The 16097-nt window shown below is 39.0% G+C and overlaps 1 protein-coding gene across 1 annotated transcript; it reads left to right on the forward strand.

The window, feature by feature from the left end:
• Window positions 1-3351: 3351 nt before the first annotated feature.
• On the forward strand, window positions 3352-6272 carry LOC148197884 (uncharacterized). The gene is made up of 4 exons (XM_088115663.1): window positions 3352-4387; window positions 4706-5105; window positions 5409-6086; window positions 6179-6272. The coding sequence occupies exons 1-4, from the start codon at window positions 3352-3354 to the stop codon at window positions 6270-6272; spliced, it is 2208 nt and encodes a 735-aa protein (XP_087971789.1).
• The last annotated feature ends 9825 nt before the right edge of the window (window positions 6273-16097 follow it).

Genomic DNA, 16097 nt, shown 5'->3' on the forward strand with positions numbered 1-16097 from the left:
TTCGACTATGGTTATGAAAAGAAGGTTCATTTCAGTTTGAGAAACATGAAACCAAGAAAAGGACACACGTGTCGTGGGAACACAACTTCCATCCATGTGATTGTGGCTAATGCAACTAGAAACGGTGTTTCTGTTTCTATGAAGAAGTTTTAAGTTTGAATCCAATTTGAGTCCATTATCTCTAAAGATAATTTCATCAAAATCTATGTTTATTTCTTAAATTCTATTTATTTTATTTATTATAATGTTTTAAAACAATACATTAACCTGAAAAAGTTATCTATCTTCAAGTTCATCAAATTAGAGTTTTTTACATTAAATTTAAAGAAAGTACCCTTTATTTGTAAATATTTTTTATTTAGTACATTCATAATGAAATATTGAAAAGTCTATGTGATAGAGGATAACTTATTTACAATAAGTAATAAATAATAATAGTAATAATATTTTTAAAGGATATGACACTACTTCTTTAGAGTAGAACAAAATAATACTTATCTAATGTGAGATCCCAGTAAATTAGAGACGTAATTAGGTGTCAAATCAGTATTTATTATGCTGCTGATTCACCTAGTTGCTTCCATAAATGAGCCGCGCCACACGTCCAGTGCATTAATTGCGCACTGAACGCTGCATGCATGAGCGCCACTTGTCATGATGGAAGTTTCCAATTCAGAGTTTTGTATACAGGTGTCAGTGTGGGAGACGTTCGTTCAAACGAACGTGAGTTAAGCAAAAAGAGTTTTCGAAAAACCCTCCACTCACCTGTATCACTCATCTTCTTCCTCTGAACCCGACCTTCCATTTTCTCTGATCTCTCTCTAGAACCAGTAATCTTCTCTCTTCTATAACTCATCTTTTTCTTCTCCGATTCACTTTCCAGAACCGTAAGAAAGTTCGTCCAGCTGTGATCTTTCATTTGGACCGAACAGAACTTGGATCGGAACTGGTAAGTTTCTCCTGTCTAAAGCTTCGTCTTTTTCTGGTCTCATGCGAACCCTAGTTTTGGTTGCATGCATGGGTTCTAGGTCTGAATGTTTGTTGATTTTTGGTGTCTTAGTTTTACGTGAGAACTGTTGAACGAAACCTGGGTGTAAGACGTGGTTAGAGGAAAACCTAGAATATTGCTTTTGGAAGTACACTGCTATCCAGGTAAGGGAAGCTTACATATATTTAAATTTATACGTGTATGATTGTATGAAAGCATGATGTGGGTTGTTGGTATGAAATTTCTGTATACGCGTTTTCTGATCTGCATGAACGAGTCCTGTTGTGCTGTTATGAATGTTTACTGATATGATTTTTGGGTTGTTGAACTGCATGCTGATTGAAATGTATGAGTGATGGATGAATACTATAATGTATGAATTGTTAAGATGTTAATTATTGAATATGAATTAATCTGGAAGTGAAAGTGTAAAGTTCATAAATTTGAGATTCATTTGAAGTACAAAGTATAAGTTAAATTGTTGAAATCTGGAAATTCTTAAAGTTGAGAAATCTGTACTTAAATCCTACCTTTGATAATTGACGCTCGTCACTGTACGGTCTTAGACCGTTCGGTTTTCTTTAAAATAACTTAAAAATGGAATTCTTTCATTTGGAAAGAATTCTGCTCGAGAACGAGCGTCCCCATTTGAGTAAATGAGCGTTCGGCCTTATGTCGAGCGTTCGCTGTTGATAGCGTTCGACCTTCTGTCGAGCGTACGTATTCGATGGCGTTCGACATCATGTCGAGCGTTAGTCTTTAATAGCGTTCAACCTCATGTTGAGCGTTAGTCTTTGATAGCGTTCGACCTTCTGTCGAGCGTACGTATTCGATGGCGTTCGACATCATGTCGAGCGTTAGTCTTTAATAGCGTTCAACCTCATGTTGAGCGTTAGTCTTTGATAGCGTTCGCCCTTCAGCCGAGCGTTAGTCTTTAATAGCGTTCGACCTCATGTCGAGCGTTAGTCTTTAATAGCATTCGACCTCATGTTGAGTGTTAGACTTTGACAGCGTTCGATCCTCTGTCGAGCGTTCGTATTCGATAGTGTTTGACCTCATGTCGAACGTTCGTTTTAAATAGCTTCCATCCTGAATGTTAAATAACGTTCGTCCTGATCTCAATTAGCGTTCGTCCATACAGTTAATTAACGTTCGTTTTTTTTTTAGAAGAGTATCTAAGAATGAAAATGTGATGTTGAGAGAATTATAAAATGAACGAGCCATATATGTGGTGAATTTATGAGTTTGATATTTGAACGAGCGTTCCAAGGAGGAACGACTCTTGGTTGGAAATTGAGAATTGTAAAGTATGACTGTGGATAAGTTAAGACTCGCTGTCCATCCTGATGTTCCGTGATACGCCTCTTCAAGTAGAAGGGGGTACTCATGTGTGGGAACGGCAGGAGGTCCTTAGTCCATAAGTTAACATGGGCGACGTAAGAACGGACTTACCTCGAGTGGCAGCTGTTTGGTGTTACCCAGTTACTACATCACTCGGGTGCAAGGACGCTTGTAACTACACAGATTCATACAGTCCGGACGGTCTGTCTAGCATTAGTATATTTATGCTTTGATTGATGTTATATGTATATGTGCTGATTGCGTGATGGTTTGAATATAAATGTTGAAGTATGAATTTAAATTACGTAAGCTTACCCTTGTGTTTTTCCTTGTGTTGTCTTATGGTCTTTGTACGTTCGTCTTGTCTTGCAATGATCATCCGTTGTGGATGTGAGCAGATGGTGGTGCATCTCTTGAAGAAATGCTAGAAGAAGAAAATTTGGAAGATGCAAATCTGGTTGAAGTTGAAGTAAAGGCCGAGCCTTAGAGCGCTCGTAGATGTTAGGCTGTTAATATTAGATCATTTTGGACGTTCGGTTAATCCTTTTGTAAAACCGTTCGTTCCGCTTTATTCCCTGTTACTCTGATACGCTCGTTATTTTGTAATGAAGCCGTTCGGTTTTGAACCACTGAATGCTGTTAATATTAAAGACTGTTTATTTTACTGTTAATTGTAATTAATCCTGATTTATGGTAATTACTGTATTTTGGGATGTTACATTAGTGGTATCAGAGCAGTTTTGTTCTCTTAAGGACGTTGTAGGTTATGAGTGCATTACGTTTTTACTGTGTACTTATCGTGTGTTTAATAAGTTAATGTTTTAACTGTTAGACACTTCTAACGTTCGTTTTCTCTGGTACAGAAAACGATGGCCCCTAGACTCCCTCCTCCACCCCAACCTAACGAACCTGATGCGTCCAACCACGCTAGGTTGTTGGAGACAGTGATAGACCGCTTACAACAGCAGAATACGACCCTAATGGAACAAAACGCCACCCTGATGCAGCAAAACCAGGCCGCTATGCAGAGTTTGGAGGCCTCTCGTGCCAATTCTGAGACGACGCAAAGACAGTTGATGGAGATCTTAGCTGCTACAAGGCACACCCCGGGAGCGTCTTCTTCCAACGCTGCCCCGCCTGCAGCTGAATGGAGTTTGGAGAGTTTCCTCCAACATCGTCCAACTAAATTCAGTGGGAAATGCCTTCCTGATGAGGCGGACCAGTGGCTGAGAGACATGGAGCGTATTTACGATGCAAAGAGGTGTCCAGATGAAAGCCGCTTGGCTTTTACAGAGTATTTGTTGACTGGGGAAGCAAGTCACTGGTGGACGAGTATGAAGGCCATCTTAACAGACGCTCAGAATCCAATAACCTGGGCGGTTTTCAGAGGCAAGTTTTATGAGGAGTACTTCCCGGACAGCGTACGTTACGCTAAGGAAGTTGAGTTCCTTCAACTGGCACAAGGAACCAAGTCTGTGTCGGAGTATACCAACACCTTTAAACACCTCCTGAGGTTCAATACGATGGCTACTAACGAGGAGTGGCAGTGCAGGAAGTTTGAGAATGGGTTGAGAAGTGATCTGAAAGTGTTGATCTCAACTTTGTGTATTCGGTCTTTTCCTGCTATGGTCGAGCGAGCCAAGGTTTTGGAGAAGAACATGGCAGAGGCGGAACGGTTGAAGAGGCAGCAACCAGTGAGTAGGGGACCGATGGTGTCCAGGGGAGGTGCTGTTCAGAGGAGACCTCCTTACGCTCGTCCAAATCAGTCTTCTCAGACGAGCGGATCTCAAGCAGTAGTTCCTGTCGGACAGTCTGGGCAGGGAGGTGTTGTTTGTTTTCGGTGTGGAGGGCCACATTATAGGTCTTCATGCCCTCAGTTGGTGGGAGTAAAGCAATGCACTCGTTGCGGAAGAAACGGGCACTTGGATCACGAGTGTAATATGAGTGGGCGTGCGGTGATGAGGCCACCCAATGCTGGAAGAAATCAGCCAAGAGGAGGACGAGCCCAAGCTAGTGGGCGAGTGTATGCCATAACTAGCGCCGAAGCAGCGAGTTCAGGTAACCTTATTGTTGGTGAATGCATGCTGTTTGGTAGACCCTGCTGTGTTTTGTATGATTCGGGGGCAACGCACTCCTTCATCTCGAAGGCGTGTGTTGAAAAGCTGGGATTAGAAGTGAGCGAGATGCAGTTTGATCTGGTGGTGTCGACCCCAGCAGCTGGTGAGGTTAGGACGTCCACTATGTGCGTCAAGTGTCCTATAGAAGTGGATGGACGTAGGTTTAAAGTTAGCCTCATCTGCCTACCTCTTCAAGGTTTGGAGGTGATCTTAGGAATGGATTGGTTGGCTGCCAATCACATTCTTATTGATTGTGGAGCGAAGGAGTTGATCTTCCCTGGTGAAGAAGAAGAAGTTCTTTCAGTGACGCTCGGTCAGCTGAAAGAAGACATTATGGAAGGCGCCAGCTGTTTCCTGATTATGACTCACGAGGATCAGGAATCCAGAGGAATGGTAGAAGAACGATCGTCAACTATAAACGGTAATGGACGATCGGTTGTGGACGAGTTTGCGGACGTTTTTCCTGAAGAGATCCCTGGACTGCCCCCTCAGCGTGAAGTGGAGTTCACAATTGATTTGGTGACTACAGCGGCTCCCATCTCGGTTCAGCCATATAGGATGTCGCCTGCGGAGTTATCTGAACTAAAGAAGCAGATTGAGGAGTTGATAGATAAGAAATTCATTAGGCCGAGCGTATCACCTTGGGGAGCGCCCGTGCTGTTAGTGAGGAAGAAGGATGGCAGCTCTCGGTTGTGTATTGACTACAGGCAATTAAACAAGCTGACCATCAAGAACAAGTACCCTTTGCCGAGGATAGATGACTTGCTAGATCAACTACATGGGGCTGCAGTGTTCTCGAAGATTGATTTGAGATCCGGATATCATCAAATTAGGGTTAAAGAAGATGACATCCAGAAGACAGCATTCAGGTCGCGTTATGGGCATTATGAATATGTGGTGATGCCTTTTGGAGTAACGAACGCTCCAGCCGTGTTCATGGAGTACATGAACCGCATATTCAGGCCCTATTTGGATAAGTTTGTGGTTGTCTTCATAGATGATATCCTCATCTATTCCAAGACTGAAGAAGAGCATGAAGAGCACCTTAGACTCGTACTTGGAGTGTTGCGGGAGAAAGAATTATATGCCAAGTTGTCTAAGTGTGAATTCTGGATGAAGGAGATCCAGTTTTTGGGTCATGTGGTGTCGGCTGGAGGCATCTCGGTGGATCCAGCGAAAGTGCGAGCGGTATTGGATTGGGAGAGTCCGCGTTCGGTCACGGAGGTACGTAGTTTTGTTGGACTGGCGGGCTACTACAGACGTTTCATTGAAGGTTTTGCTAAGATAGTAGCGCCGCTAACTCAATTGACCCGTAAAGATCAGCCGTTCGTTTGGACTGATCGTTGTGAGGCCAGTTTTCAAGAACTGAAGGTCAAGCTGACGAGCGCCCCAGTGCTGGTTATTCCGGATACGTCTAAATCATTTGAAGTCTATTGCGACGCTTCTCATCAAGGTCTGGGTTGTGTTTTAATGCAAGAGAGGCGAGCGGTAGTGTATGCGTCTCGGCAGTTGAGGATTCACGAGAGGAATTATCCAACGCACGACCTGGAGTTGGCAGCGGTCGTTTTTGCACTGAAGATCTGGAGGCCTTTCTTGTATGGATCCACGTTCCAAGTTTTCAGTGATCACAAGAGTCTCAAGTACCTCTTTGATCAGAAGGAGTTGAATATGAGGCAGAGGAGGTGGCTTGAGTTCTTGAAGGATTATGATTTTGAGCTGCTCTACCATCCAGGAAAAGCGAACGTGGTAGCGGACGCTCTGAGCAGAAAAGTGGTGCATATGTCGTCTCTGATGGTGCGCGAACTGAGCTTGGTAGAGAGTTTTAGAGATCTAAGGTTACAGTTTGAGTTAGAACCGAACAGCATCAAGTGCTGTAACCTTAGAATATCTAGCAATGTGTTCGACCGAATCAGACTGAAGCAGCGTGAAGATGAAGAACTGATGAAGATATTAAACGCGATTGTTTCAAATAAAGATAAGGACTTCAACACAGGAACGGACGGCATGCTGCGTTACAAGGGTAGGACGTGCGTTCCTAACGATGGCGAGCTGAAGCGGATTATTTTGGAGGAAGCTCATCACAGTCGTCTTAGCATGCACCCTGGCATGACCAAGATGTATCAAGACCTACGAAAATCGTTTTGGTGGCCTGGAATGAAGGGTGATGTCGCTCGTTTTGTGGCATCATGTCTAACCTGTCAGCGAGCGAAGGCAGAATATCAAAGACCTGGCGGATTGCTTCAACAGTTGGAGATTCCCGAATGGAAGTGGGATAGCATATCCATGGATTTCTTGACTCATCTACCACGCACGGTCAGAAATCATGATTCAATCTGGGCGATCGTGGATAGGCTAACAAAGAGCGCCCACTTCCTAGCTGTCAACTTAAAGATGTCGTTAGCCAACTTAGCTAAGTTGTATATCCAGGAGATCGTTCGTCTGCATGGAGTACCTTCGAGCATAATTTCAGATCGAGATACAAGGTTCACTTCACGGTTTTGGCAGTCACTTCAAAGCGAGCTCGGTAGTAGGTTGCAAATGAGTTCAGCCTACCACCCTCAGACGGACGGCCAGTCTGAACGAACCATCCAGACGTTAGAAGATTTGCTGAGGACGTGCGTCCTAGATCACTTAGGCGCATGGGATGAGATTCTGCCGCTAGTGGAGTTCACTTATAACAACAGTTATCAGGCGAGCATTAGAATGGCGCCGTTTGAAGCTCTCTATGGGAGGAAGTGCAGAACGCCACTTTGCTGGTTTCAAGAGGGAGAGAACGTACTAACTGGACCTGAACTCATTCAGCAAACGACCGAGAAAGTCAAGCAAATTCAGGAGAGATTGAAGACGTCTTTAAGCAGGCAGAAGTCGTACGCTGATAAAAGGAGAAGACCGTTGGAGTTCGCTGCAGGAGATCATGTATTCCTTCGACTCAATCCAGTCACTGGTGTGGGACGAGCTGTTCGTCCAAAGAAGTTATCCCCCAAGTTCATTGGACCCTACCAGATATTGAGGAAGATCGGACCAGTGGCGTATGAGCTTGCGTTGCCACCCCAGTTATCCAACCTTCACCCCGTTTTCCACGTCTCTCAACTTCGGAAGTATATATCAAATCCGTCACACGTACTGGAGTTAGAAGACATTCAGCTACGTCCAGATCGAACGTTAGAATTGCATCCAGTTCGTGTAGAAGATAGCCGCACCAAGTACTACAAGGGCAAGGAAGTTCGCTTGGTGAAGATGGTGTGGGACGCTAAGACGGGTGATTCAACGTGGGAAGTTGAGAGCGCCATGAAGGACTTGTATCCTAATCTGTTTTTGGGTAAGTCTCTAATTTTCGAGGTCGAAAATTTTTGTAGATAGGTGGAATGTGAGATCCCAGTAAATTAGAGACGTAATTAGGTGTCAAATCAGTATTTATTATGCTGCTGATTCACCTAGTTGCTTCCATAAATGAGCCGCGCCACACGTCCAGTGCATTAATTGCGCACTGAACGCTGCATGCATGAGCGCCACTTGTCATGATGGAAGTTTCCAATTCAGAGTTTTGTATACAGGTGTCAGTGTGGGAGACGTTCGTTCAAACGAACGTGAGTTAAGCAAAAAGAGTTTTCGAAAAACCCTCCACTCACCTGTATCACTCATCTTCTTCCTCTGAACCCGACCTTCCATTTTCTCTGATCTCTCTCTAGAACCAGTAATCTTCTCTCTTCTATAACTCATCTTTTTCTTCTCCGATTCACTTTCCAGAACCGTAAGAAAGTTCGTCCAGCTGTGATCTTTCATTTGGACCGAACAGAACTTGGATCGGAACTGGTAAGTTTCTCCTGTCTAAAGCTTCGTCTTTTTCTGGTCTCATGCGAACCCTAGTTTTGGTTGCATGCATGGGTTCTAGGTCTGAATGTTTGTTGATTTTTGGTGTCTTAGTTTTACGTGAGAACTGTTGAACGAAACCTGGGTGTAAGACGTGGTTAGAGGAAAACCTAGAATATTGCTTTTGGAAGTACACTGCTATCCAGGTAAGGGAAGCTTACATATATTTAAATTTATACGTGTATGATTGTATGAAAGCATGATGTGGGTTGTTAGTATGAAATTTCTGTATACGCGTTTTCTGATCTGCATGAACGAGTCCTGTTGTGCTGTTATGAATGTTTACTGATATGATTTTTGGGTTGTTGAACTGCATGCTGATTGAAATGTATGAGTGATGGATGAATACTATAATGTATGAATTGTTAAGATGTTAATTATTGAATATGAATTAATCTGGAAGTGAAAGTGTAAAGTTCATAAATTTGAGATTCATTTGAAGTACAAAGTATAAGTTAAATTGTTGAAATCTGGAAATTCTTAAAGTTGAGAAATCTGTACTTAAATCCTACCTTTGATAATTGACGCTCGTCACTGTACGGTCTTAGACCGTTCGGTTTTCTTTAAAATAACTTAAAAATGGAATTCTTTCATTTGGAAAGAATTCTGCTCGAGAACGAGCGTCCCCATTTGAGTAAATGAGCGTTCGGCCTTATGTCGAGCGTTCGCTGTTGATAGCGTTCGACCTTCTGTCGAGCGTACGTATTCGATGGCGTTCGACATCATGTCGAGCGTTAGTCTTTAATAGCGTTCAACCTCATGTTGAGCGTTAGTCTTTGATAGCGTTCGACCTTCTGTCGAGCGTACGTATTCGATGGCGTTCGACATCATGTCGAGCGTTAGTCTTTAATAGCGTTCAACCTCATGTTGAGCGTTAGTCTTTGATAGCGTTCGCCCTTCAGCCGAGCGTTAGTCTTTAATAGCGTTCGACCTCATGTCGAGCGTTAGTCTTTAATAGCATTCGACCTCATGTTGAGTGTTAGACTTTGACAGCGTTCGATCCTCTGTCGAGCGTTCGTATTCGATAGTGTTTGACCTCATGTCGAACGTTCGTTTTAAATAGCTTCCATCCTGAATGTTAAATAACGTTCGTCCTGATCTCAATTAGCGTTCGTCCATACAGTTAATTAACGTTCGTTTTTTTTTTTAGAAGAGTATCTAAGAATGAAAATGTGATGTTGAGAGAATTATAAAATGAACGAGCCATATATGTGGTGAATTTATGAGTTTGAGATTTGAACGAGCGTTCCAAGGAGGAACGACTCTTGGTTGGAAATTGAGAATTGTAAAGTATGACTGTGGATAAGTTAAGACTCGCTGTCCATCCTGATGTTCCGTGATACGCCTCTTCAAGCAGAAGGGGGTACTCATGTGTGGGAACGGCAGGAGGTCCTTAGTCCATAAGTTAACATGGGCGACGTAAGAACGGACTTACCTCGAGTGGCAGCTGTTTGGTGTTACCCAGTTACTACATCACTCGGGTGCAAGGACGCTTGTAACTACACAGATTCATACAGTCCGGACGGTCTGTCTAGCATTAGTATATTTATGCTTTGATTGATGTTATATGTATATGTGCTGATTGCGTGATGGTTTGAATATAAATGTTGAAGTATGAATTTAAATTACGTAAGCTTACCCTTGTGTTTTTCCTTGTGTTGTCTTATGGTCTTTGTACGTTCGTCTTGTCTTGCAATGATCATCCGTTGTGGATGTGAGCAGATGGTGGTGCATCTCTTGAAGAAATGCTAGAAGAAGAAAATTTGGAAGATGCAAATCTGGTTGAAGTTGAAGTAAAGGCCGAGCCTTAGAGCGCTCGTAGATGTTAGGCTGTTAATATTAGATCATTTTGGACGTTCGGTTAATCCTTTTGTAAAACCGTTCGTTCCGCTTTATTCCCTGTTACTCTGATACGCTCGTTATTTTGTAATGAAGCCGTTCGGTTTTGAACCACTGAATGCTGTTAATATTAAAGACTGTTTATTTTACTGTTAATTGTAATTAATCCTGATTTATGGTAATTACTGTATTTTGGGATGTTACATCTAAACTCTTTACATTATGTTATTCATAAACTAATTTTATAATACTTTTAATAAATATAATATAATGATTAATGTTTATGAAATATCTTTAATTAATATATTAAAAAATATTTTAAGATGTGATATTATATATGTGTGTGTCTGTGCTTTTATTTATGATTTAAGATTCAATATTCAATTATGGGATTTGATTAATACTCTTTTGTACTTCTTATCGTTATAGAGATTTTTACTTTCTTATTGTGACTTAAACAATAAAACTCTTTTATATGTAAACCCTTTTCCTTTTTCTCTTTGAAATTATTTGAATCTATATTCTTTTTGAAATTTGAAATTATTTGAATCTATATTCTTTTACGAAAACATATCAAATTCTTATAACAACAATTGATTGTAATAACTGGTTTAAAAATATTTAAAATGACTTTTAATTAATAAGTCAATATCAAGGGCACACAAATTTATTTGTTTTTATTGAGCCATTTAATTTATTATGTCTTTTTATTTTTCTTTTGTTTATCTCGTCTTTTACAATAATTCTAAAAGATAAGTAGAATGATACTTTTATTAAAATATAGTTTTGAGAAAATTTACATTTTTTCTTTAATATATATATAATATTTCTAAATTTATACTGACAAACGTGGGTAGATATCACTTTCATATTTCATAATCACATTTGTCTTTTATCATGGAGACGGTGACAACTCCTACCTCTGCAATATGTTTGGTTCTTTCTTACACATTTTTTCATTATAATTATAATTTGTATTTTACAAATTATTCAGAAGAAGATGCAAACAACCATGGTGATGCAATAGTATCTTCCTCAAAATAGAAAATACGTGAAGTATTTTTTTTTTCATTCTCTGTATTGATTAATAATAGCATGCTATTGAAAACCGTTAATAAATAAAAAAATGTGGTGATTAATTATTAATTCATGGTATTATTATTTACTGATCATATACAGAGTATGAAGCTGTACACTTTGGTGGGAGATTTATTTATTTATTTTTAAATAATCAGTTATTAAACATAGCATGGTGGATAAGTCATTGTTTCATTCTAGTGTTCAGTCCTCCCATCCATTTTAACAAATCAATATTTTTAGGATAAAATTTAGTTAATCATCATAATTTCCTTTTCATTTTAATTATCTTAATCTTGTTCAATTTCTTCAAATCACTTATTGAGTGATTCTTCCTACACCTCACTGCCTTCATCCTGCACCCTCAATTTTACTTCTTTACCTTTCATTTAATAAAAAGTCAAAATTTAATTAATTAATATTTTCTAACCGCACTTCGAAGTGCGTTTTTTAGTGGTCGCACTTCGAAGTGCGGTTTATATGTTTTTGCCGCACTTTGAAGTGCGTTTCTTGTGCATGTTTTTCTTTTATTATGTTCTATGCTACTATTTTAAAAAAAATACATATATAATAATTAAATAATTACAAATAAATCCAAAATAATATTTAACAAAATTTACAGATGATAATTATAATTTAATTCAATAAAAAATTTAATAATTATTTCAATTTCATAAAAAATTAAATAAAATTAAATACATAATAAATAATATATTACAAAAATAGTAATATGTTCAAAAATAAAAAATTCAACAAAATTTAACAAACAAATAAAATAAATCAAAATATATTAAAAGAAAACATTTTATTTAACAACTAACAAAAAAATTAAATTTATTATACTAACCTAATAAAAAATAAACCTAATGAAATAAATATATACTAACCTAATAATAAAATTAAAAAAGCTATAGTTTCAAAAACCTAACGGCATTTGAAATCCGGCAACAATTAACGCACTTCCATGTGCAGTTAGTCTGAGCCGCTTTCCGCAGATCCAAATGCAGTTTCTCTCCATCGCACTTCCAACTGCGGAAGTCTGTGACCAACGGCGGCAGCGTGCTCTCCGGCGACGAACGCGAATTGAATCTCCGGCAACTAGCACGAAGCAAACACCCAACCAAGCACATGCATATTGTATGACAGCAAACAAAGCAGATGCATGAAGGGTACTAACCTGGACGCCAGAAACACCTGAGATTTATGAGGAAAACAACCACGAAGGACGAACGTTGGCACAAGAGGGAGGACGGTTGTAGAGGATACAGGGGAGAGAAGAATGACAAAGGAGGAGGACAGAGACAGAGGGAGGAGTGATTTTGAAAAGGGTGTAGGGTTTGAGTTTTAGATAAGGCAGAGTTTCAATCAACTTTTTAAAAATCCAAAATATTCTCGTTAAGTGTGTCAAGGTATATTTGGAATTAAAATATATTTTGGAGGTGCAGAACGAAGGCCATAAGTTGCAGGGAAAATCACTCTCACTTATTTTGGATAACATTCCCATTTATCACTGTTGTTTTTGTGATTGCAGAAGACGAAGAGTCAAAAATCGTCAAAGTGACGTAGAAGATGAAAATACGTATAAATCACGCTCTTTTCAAAGATTCTTTTGCATAATTCATAAATTTTCTAGAAATAGGATGTAATAATTCCCATTAATAATAGTTTTGATGATGGCATTAAAACTTTATTGTAAATCGTTTCTGTTAGCGGAATTGAGACCGTGCGTCTTTTAAGTTTTGTTAGTTTAAATATTTATTTTTCTTTTTCTGTTTTGTTTGATTAAATTAGAAAATTATATATAAAAGATATTTTAATGTTAAAGTTAGTATATGATTAGTAATTAATACACAATAAAAAAAACATAAGGCAAATGACATACCTAAAGTATTTGTTTCGAAGAAAAACTAAAAAAAAAAACTAGAGGAAATCCTTTAAAAAAATGGTTATATCTCATAGAAAATGCAACTGCAAAAATAATGGAGGAATATCAAAGGATAAAGATATTTGTTTATATGCAAAAAGGAAAATGTTTCAAATGAAACAAGAAAGATTGCACATTAACATGAAATTTAAGACAACGGTAACAAAATTAAACATTGAGTTGAGAACTAAACATTGTTTCAAACACATTTTTAAAAGAATAATCATACTTTGCCAATATTCTTTTGACAACATTTTAATACTATTTACGTGTTATTCTATAATTGATCCATGTTTGTGTTTATGATTATTATTATTGATTGTGGAGTTCTATAATTGATCTATGTTGGTGTTTATGATTATTATTATTGATTGTTGAGTAATTTTGAACCAATCACAAAATGATACATAGATGATGTTAAAATATTGTCAAAAAAAATGTTATCAAAATATCATTATCATTTTAAAAACATTCAGTGTTGGTTGTTGCTGCCTCACATAATTAATAAAAAATGATAGCATAAGACCAAATGAGCTGCTTTAGTGAACATCTTTGTATATACAAATATTTTAACTAACAAAGTAATATGTTACTCGAAGCTCCAACTTCTCACGTTAAGTTATATTAAACAAATCAATTACTTAAACGTTATTCAAACCTCTTTATCCTTCTTCAAATATTAATTTCAACAAATTTCCACCTACTCAAACCATTATTTACTCTAACTTTATGTGACATCCCAAAATATATAACAAAGTATATATGTAGAATGTATCGATTATAATAATAGAAAGCAGTTAAGAGTACACCATAGATAGGATTAAGGAGTACAGTTATCCAAGTCTGGCTGGGAAGTTTTAAAACTTAAGTACAAGTTCATAATTCTCCAAAATACAAATCATGCTAAAATGAAGGCTAGAAGTTTTTCAAAATAAAAAGCTATTGAACATCATAGCTAGAAGAAATCCTAAGCACTAGGAGCTGGGTCTCCCTCATTCTCCAACGCTTGCTCCAAGGGTACATCATCACCTACTGCTCACATCCAAAGGATTGGATGATCATCGCAAGAGGGAAAGCAAACACATGCAACACACACAAATGCAAGGGTGAGCTAGATCTCAAACAATCATACAATTCATTTTCTACCAATCTAGCATTTACCAGAATATCCATACACATAAGTCATCATAAACGTAAGCATTTATTTAATAAAACTCATCAAGACAAGTATCCTATCATGTTAAGACTCTAGACACGTCCGGACATAGAATGTATGTAGAGCTGGGGCGGGTTGTGCACTTGTGATGGCCTCTACTGCTTTGCAAAGCCATTGCCGAGGGGTTCCACCCGACCATACACAAGGCTAATCCGTTACCGCGGAATAGACCTCCAGTGATAGCGTCTACCCTAGGACCTCCCACTACTCCCACCACACGCGTCAATCCTCTCTAAGTGAGAATGAAAGACCGTTGGAGTGTTAGGGATAACCCCCGTATGGAAGCCTCTTACATTCATTCAATACACTAACTGATCTCACCGAGAGATCTAATTTCCGATTCAATCCGACCATTTTAAATCTCATAATATTCCTTTTGGATCAACAATGTACATCATAAACCACTTATAATCATACACTTTCAACCAATCTGGATCACATGAAGATGCATTCATAAATTGTAACCGAAATATTTAATTAACAAAGCTTACTGGAATGAGAGAAAGCATAAAAGAAATTATCACTGGACGAACACTGTTTGGACGAGCGTCCAAAAGTCCTTGGGCGGACACTGTTTGGACGAACGTCCTAACACCATTGGACGACCCCTATGTGGACGAACGTCAAAAGCACATGGACGACCCCTATATGGACGAACGTCAAAAGCACATGGACGACCCCTATATGGACGAACGTCAAAAGTACATGGACGACCCCTATATGGACGAACGCTGTTACTATCATCTCCTAAGACCGAACGCTCCCCAGATAAGGACGAACACTAATTACCCCAACATTTGACCGAACGTCCCCAGACAAGGACGAACGCTAATCACTAACACATTGTCATGGACGAACGCTGTTACTCTTAGTCGAGCACTATTGGGACGAGCGCTGTTAATGCAAGCGTTCCATGGACGAACGCTTCAATATCAAGCCTCATGACCGAACGCTAACACTTGCTACTGGGGTATAAGACCGAACGTCCCTCAGCACATGCATGGCCGAGCGTTCAGCTCCGGCATGGACGAACGCTCAGTTTGCGCGTTCTGCAGAATTTAATTCTGCAGAATTCTCAGAATTCTGCAGACTGGTATCAGCACCTCCCTTGACCATTTCTAACCACTTTTCTCAACTTCTTAGACTCTTAATTCTCGTTTTAGACTTAATTAAACTTATCCAAATGATTCTAAACATTTCTACTACCATTTTTAAGTGATTAAAGTTCACTTTCAGCTCCAAAACACTAATTTCAACAACTTAGAGACCCAAATTCGATTCCACTACTTGGAACCTGTTTTCAACTACTGTTATGCTTCTAACAAGTCACAATGGACTTGTCTAGGCTGCCCAAACAGTCCAGGAACACTGCAGCCTTCATTTACTCAAAATCCCTACCTCACTTCCTCTAAAATGACCAAAAAGTGACCCTAAGACACTTGATTTTCCTTCCTATCAACACCACAACAGATTTTACACACCAAAACAGTTTCAACATACATAATTCATCACTCAAAATCATCCCAAACAGTTCATATCCATCAATCACCACATTCACGTAGCACTCACACTTCCATACATGCATTTCAAGTTAGCAAAATTAAAAATTTTGCTTCCAACAACATACAAATTTGAAAATCATCATGCAATCACGTCATACAGTAAAATCAAAACGAGAACTAGCTCCCCTTACCTCTAGTGTAGACAACCAAGCTCAAGTAGGAA

Source organism: Vigna umbellata, chromosome 5, assembly GCF_029865625.1.
Source record: "Vigna umbellata cultivar VRB3 chromosome 5, Vumbellata_1.0, whole genome shotgun sequence".
In the NCBI taxonomy this organism is placed as follows: Eukaryota; Viridiplantae; Streptophyta; class Magnoliopsida; order Fabales; family Fabaceae; genus Vigna; species Vigna umbellata.

What these genes read in the sequence shown, in the direction of transcription:
- LOC148197884 (XM_088115663.1), top strand. Translation starts at nt 3,352, where the DNA reads ATGCAGAGTTTGGAGGCCTCTCGTGCCAATTCTGAGACGACGCAAAGA. An exon ending in CGCCGAAGCAGCGAGTTCAG is followed by an intron (nt 4,388 to 4,705) that starts GTAACCTTATTG and finishes TTGATTGTGGAG; the next exon opens with CGAAGGAGTTGATCTTCCCT. An exon ending in CCTTGGGGAGCGCCCGTGCT is followed by an intron (nt 5,106 to 5,408) that starts GTTAGTGAGGAA and finishes CCGCATATTCAG; the next exon opens with GCCCTATTTGGATAAGTTTG.